This window comes from Theobroma cacao, chromosome 2 (genome assembly GCF_053813885.1).
Source record: "Theobroma cacao isolate CCN51 chromosome 2, ASM5381388v1, whole genome shotgun sequence".
NCBI lineage: Eukaryota > Viridiplantae > Streptophyta > Magnoliopsida > Malvales > Malvaceae > Theobroma > Theobroma cacao.
Window position 1 is genome coordinate 15,621,752 of NC_142640.1, and position 6,000 is coordinate 15,627,751.

At 37.1% G+C, this 6,000-nt stretch overlaps 1 protein-coding gene across 3 annotated transcripts; it reads left to right on the forward strand.

Moving 5' to 3' along the window:
• The first annotated feature begins 2,750 nt into the window (after window positions 1-2,750).
• LOC18608936 (protein LAZY 1-like) lies at window positions 2,751-5,649 on the forward strand. Of its 3 annotated transcripts, none has more exons than XM_018114712.2 (5): window positions 2,751-2,884; window positions 2,965-3,031; window positions 3,508-4,307; window positions 4,735-5,017; window positions 5,445-5,649. In XM_018114712.2, the coding sequence occupies exons 1-5, from the start codon at window positions 2,879-2,881 to the stop codon at window positions 5,462-5,464; spliced, it is 1,176 nt and encodes a 391-aa protein (XP_017970201.1). In that variant the 5' UTR covers window positions 2,751-2,878; the 3' UTR covers window positions 5,465-5,649. The 3 variants fall into 3 exon arrangements, with proteins under 3 accessions (XP_017970201.1, XP_017970202.1, XP_088659945.1); XM_018114713.2 differs by having other exon boundaries at window positions 3,532-4,307; XM_088803819.1 differs by lacking the exon at window positions 2,751-2,884 and having other exon boundaries at window positions 2,959-3,031; window positions 3,532-4,307.
• The last annotated feature ends 351 nt before the right edge of the window (window positions 5,650-6,000 follow it).

Here is a 6,000-nt window from a genome sequence, read left to right on the forward strand (position 1 = left end):
CAAGAATTCTTTGTTTAACAACGAGAGAAATTACAGACCAACCTTTGGTGTAGTTCAGAAAAATTTGTGAGGTAATTAGTTTCGTGACAAATATGACTATAGCAATATATCCACCATGAATTCACATTGCAGTGGTGGTCACTGCGCTCAAACTCAGTGATACTATATAATAAGTCAACCAGGGATGAAAAAACCTTTTAGTGTCAGTTTCCATCATGTTCGAGGAAGGAAAGTGTCCCAACAGTTCCTACTCTAGTTTCCTGTTGGCTACCAATACAGGATAGCACGGAATTTCACCTGACCCTACAGTTGTTGTATATGATCATTCTTTTTAATAAGGATGCCTAGCATACCATTTCGTTTCTGTCAGACCTGGTTTTCATTTTCAGAGCGTTTTATTTTGTCAGTTTATGTAAATATTCTTCTGCGCGACCATATCACATGTAACGCAACACTCCCAGTAACGAAAAGGAAAATAGAAAGAAGGAACCTTACGTATTAGTTATCCTACTAAATCAGGGGCGGATCACTTTCAAAATTGTTTAGAACCGCTAAAACTGCAGTAACATACCCGAAACTAATTACTCTATAGTCTACACAGGAATGGATATGAATACAACTATGCAGGAAACACCATCACCAGCTAGTAACCCAAGTCGTTTATGAAGTATTCAAAACTTGAACAAGCTCTATTGTTCTTATCAGCACCATTCCATGAGTTCATCTATTCAATGGAACATCTCGGTGATGAAGTAGTTGCTATACTAGTCATAAAAAGACGAGCTACTGCAAACTCAGATTTTCTCCATTTCTTGAACAATTAATTATATAGAACAATATTATTCGAATCACAACAAGAATATCTCACATTCATTTCAAGATTCTAAATATCAATTAATTCATTTTCGTTATCATCCAGAGTTTAACAATAGTTTTAGCACAAATTTCAACGCTGTATCACATACTCCCTCTTGTACAGCAAAAAGAGGAAGTACTAGGATGGCCACGTGAGGAAGGAAATACCTTTCTGTATGGCACTGCTGAACTTTTTTCCTTTCTCCATGACTATTCATTTTCTTTTTTGATAGAAATCATGTTAAGTAACTGCAAGAGATAATCATAGTTGAACAACAGTCAGAAGGTAATGAACTTAGAACGAGAATTCACTAGCCAGCATGGAAGACAAAAATATTGTTAGACATTAGTTTCTTGTTCACAATTAGGCAATCCAGCTGAAGCAAGAATTTTCAAAGCATAATATGAAAATCTGTCCATAGACAAGCTTTACAAATTTAGAGACCATAGGTAAGCGAACCTCGGCTAGAACGCAATTTACACATATATATGTTTTCAACGTTGTTAATTAAAGGTTTAGCAAAAATCCAGCAGTACTTAAGGGTATCAGAATTTGCTACTCAACATCTATGAAAAGATATTTGTACTCATTCATGAAAGATGGCTTTATCACCTATGCCCCTCAGTGATAAACCCTTTCCTTGCTTTTCAGCTCAGTCATATTCACAAAGTCGCTGGCAAGATCCACTAATTTTTTCAAGGGCAACGCTCCCAAACTTGATGGTCTGCAGAAAATACATACTATAATGAAATGATAATGACGGTGAATGTGTACATGACTGGCTAAGAATGAAAACAACTTCAACATTCCATAGAATGGAGTACTGGGAAGTACTGAGATCACAGAAGCCGTGAACTTTTGTAATGGTCATTATTTGGCTATGCTCGATAGTAGATAATAGACAATCGTTACTAGATATCACCATGAAGAAGTAAAATCTGATTATGAGGGATTAGTCACATACACTGGAAAATTAACAACAAATTAAATGCAAATGGATTTATGAAACATAACAAGTGAGGAAATATGTCGTGAAGAGTTAAATTTTAGTCATACCTATGGTGCGTAAAAGCCATGCAAGCTTTCTATGTTCCAAAATGGTAGAATATCAGGGACATCAAGTGGATCCAATTGCTGGCTGCACACAGAATTTCTTTAACTGCAACTTTAAAAGTATTGTAACGTATTGTGTTTGAAGATATTTATTTAAGTAAATTATCATCTATTCTTGTCTATCACACAATAGTCCTTCAGTTAGAAAACCCCACACAGTGGGAGACCAACCAAGGAGCATCAGGCAGACTTACTTTTTGTATCCATAAAGAGAAAGGATCTTCTTCTATTGTCATATTACCTTTGAACCCACTGAAATCCGACAAAATAGTCTCCGGAGCCCCCACTAGTAAAGCCAGGTTCTTTCACCAAATACCAAGTAAACCATTAATTGTAATAAGGCTAATAAATTCATCAACATCCTAAACAAAAAGGTGCATGCGGATTTACATGTCGGAAAGGGTGGTAACATAGAACATGGCACACTTCAAATTGATGATCTATCACAGTTGAACATGGTTAATTGCATCTTAACTTACAAGTTTAATGGACATGTAAGCGATTCGTATATGCGACCATAATATTTAAGTGTATCAGTCTGTGCCAAATCATGCAAAAAAATAAAAAAAGAGACAATGAAAAGAAAGAAAGGAAAAGCCATAAACCCTCTAGCCCGCCATGCACATGAACATGAGTGGATGGCTTATGTAGAATTCTGGGCTCCTGGAGTAGAGGACCCACTCGACATTGGGCTACATGATGTGATCTTGACAATTAATAGCCAACCCAAATTTTGTAATGATCTCCGTGTTTCTCTCCAGCCATCTTTATCTCAGATGATAGGAGACTTCAAGGACCTAATTTATTTCCATTCATTAACAGTGTGTCATCAAATGGTTAAGTAGATCTCCACTCCACCCACAATCCACAACAAGTGATCAAAGTTGAGGTATTTTGAAGACAGCAGAGATGAAGGTATACACTTTTCAGTATAAGCCTGGAGAAAATGATACTTCCTCAATTCTATGGGTTGAATGTTTCTCTTTTTGATGCAGTTACTAGGTTGGATGCACCGTAAGTTCCGCCAAAATAGCAGTGAACCACTCAAGGATTTTGCCATTGGTAAGTGTCATCCAGCCATATAGCCTTTTCTACTGAGACATTTATATGGCAGATTCAACTGAAAGGATAGCTATAATCTCTGAGTCATCTCTGGTCATGAAAATTATGCAAATTGTAATGGCAATGCATGACCTAGATTATAGATGTGCACAAGAGGCTGCAAATCTATCAAAGACCTGACAAGTGGTGCATGTTTAGACTTAATGCACATGAACCACAAAGACCTCTGAACAGCATACTCTTCATACTGCTCGCTATGATGACTGGAATATAAGCTTAAGATGAACCAAAAGTGAACTATATAATGGTAAATCCATAGATATTGAATAAATATAAAGCTTTCTTTCTAAACTAAACGTTATCGTGGTTAGGAAAAAGTAATCAATATTGTTTCTGCCGAAATGTTATGTTAGAACCTACTCTTCCCTCTAATCTTATCATCATCCAAGTTCTTCTTTTAACATTTTCTGTGTCAGGGCATTCTTGTAATTGTCTTACAGGGCAGTCATCACTGGATGATCAACAATTCTACTCAAAGCCAAACTACGGTACCAAGCCATTTAGGCAACCACAAAGAGACCATCTTCGAAAGTCTTTTGCTGGTGTAGAAGCAGCTCGGGTAGAAGAAGACTATGAAGAAGAATCATCATCAGCAATATCTGAGCTATTCCACGGCTTTCTTGCCATTGGCACCCTTGGTTCTGACCCTAACATTCCTGATCCATCAACACCGACATTTGCTATCTCTGTAGAGAATATAACTGAAAAAGAAACTGAAGTAACAGAGAATGAGTTGAAGCTCATTAATGATGAGTTGGAGAAGGTTCTGGGAGCTGAAGTTAAAGAAGAAGGCTGCAATGACTCATCTGGAAGAAACAGTCATGTCAGCACTGGAAGAAGCAGTCATGGCAGCACAATTACGCTTAGTGGAAAGCCAATGGAAGGTCCAGATACCAATGGGAATGGTACTATAGTTTGTCCACTCCAAGGTTATCTTTTTGGCTCAGCAATTGAATTATCAGAAACAACTACAGTGGCAAAAAAGGAACACAGGACCTCACTGGGGGAGCTGTTTCAGAGGACTAAAATAACAGAGGAAAATTTTGGGAGTAAATATGACAAGGAGGAGAAGCGGCCAGAGAAGGAAGGAGATAAATCTGCGGTGCACATTATGAAAAAGATGCTGAAGAAAAAAATGCTTAATGCTTCAAGGAGCTCGACTGCAGCTACTGGCGGAAATATTGATTCTGCTTCAGCAGAAACAAAACTGCACAAGGTACGTCAAATAACATAACTAGACCAATCTTTTTCTTTGCCATGGCATTCCAGGATCATTACAAAGTGATACATATGTCAGTTACAAGAGAAATTTTGTAAGAATAGAATCCAATAATTTGTATGCTGTAGCCATATGATCCTAAGTGCGAACAATGACAAATGCTGGCCAAGATAAAAGGACCAAATTGAATGGTCTGCATATCAAGTACGTTTTAACGATAGCTCCTATTCTTCTTTCTTTCTTCCCTTGCTTTCTTCTTTACCACATTCTACTTCTTTTCTGTTTTCTTTTCACCTTTTTTATTTCAAACATTTACAAACAAATGAAGAAAACTGACCATTAGTTTTGAGTTTTAGTGGATGTGCTTAAGATTCTGACGACGAAAAAGGTTAAGTTCCCTAATTCCGTGCAATGTGGTGTGTAGATCTTACACATGTTCCACAGAAAAGTTCATCCTGAAAGCTCAACAGCCACATATAAGCATGACAAACCCCAAAAGAATGAGAACAAGAAAGGCATCTTGTATGATGGAGGACATGAGAATGGAGGTCATACGCTTGAAGACGAGGACATAATGTTATTTCCTCAGAGAGCCCTTTCAAAAAACATGCGACGCTACAAGAGCCAATCTAACCCACCTCAATTCACAATAAGCTGCAATGATTCAAATGGGAACAGGGAGTGCTGGATCAAAACAGATGCAGACTGTAAGTATAGATGCATTTGCCATCATCATATCCATGAAGAAACCCTGTCATATACTATCTATAATTCAGAGAAGAAATATCATACTTGTCTGCTTTTGTCATTTATTTCTTTATTTCTTTCCAAGAATATTTTATTTTATTTTTTAAATAGCTAGTTTCCATAGTTGAGATCCTAAAATGGATGCTTATAGCCATGCAACAAAAGCAAGTGGCACTTGATTAGGTTTGATGCCTTGTGATCCTTCTTGCATGATGACTCTACAGTCAGCACAAGTGTCACTGTGTCATCACATTTTTGGCACATGGAATTTAAAACCAAAAGGCAGATGCAGCAGTCAATTCTGAGTGTTGCACGTATTTAATGGTGTCACTGTTTTGAGTTTTCAAGATAAATAGCCTAATCTCGTAAAATGGTTTGTGTTTGTAGACCTGGTGTTGGAGCTCTAAAAGGCAGAAGCAACTTTCAAGTGTGGTTTTCAAATTATCATCCCCAGTTAGTAAGAGTGAAGTTTCCTGTGTTTGTGAGCTTCTCTATTATTATTATTATTAATTATTAAACTGGTATTTGTGAGTGGCTATTTTACGAAAGAGTTTGAAATAAATGAAGGAGGTCCTCCTCCTGAAACTTTACATGTGAGGGTGCTTAATGTAAAACTCTTAAGGCATTATTGTTTCCTACAAAGCATATCTCAATTAGTATTGGAGTTCAGTTACTTCAATGTCTCCTTAATCATAGATCAAATGGAACCCATAATTTCCGTGAGGCAAAACACATCATTGAACAACAGACAACCAGAAAGCTACAAACAAATGAGAATCAATCTGCTTTTTACATTTTTTACACTAACATTTTGTAAATGAAGTACCACAAATGAGACCAATCCGAAGATAGTGGTGGGAAATAATGCAGTAAGGGCAGCCAGAAACACATTTTCTTAATTTTTCCCTTTGCAGGTTTCCTCACCACGTCTACAAAATGGACA

Coding starts and splice junctions, on each gene's coding strand:
- LOC18608936 (XM_018114712.2), top strand. Junction 3,032..3,507: donor ACTCAAGGATTTTGCCATTG/GTAAGTGTCATC, acceptor TTTCTGTGTCAG/GGCATTCTTGTAATTGTCTT. Junction 4,308..4,734: donor CAGAAACAAAACTGCACAAG/GTACGTCAAATA, acceptor TGTGGTGTGTAG/ATCTTACACATGTTCCACAG.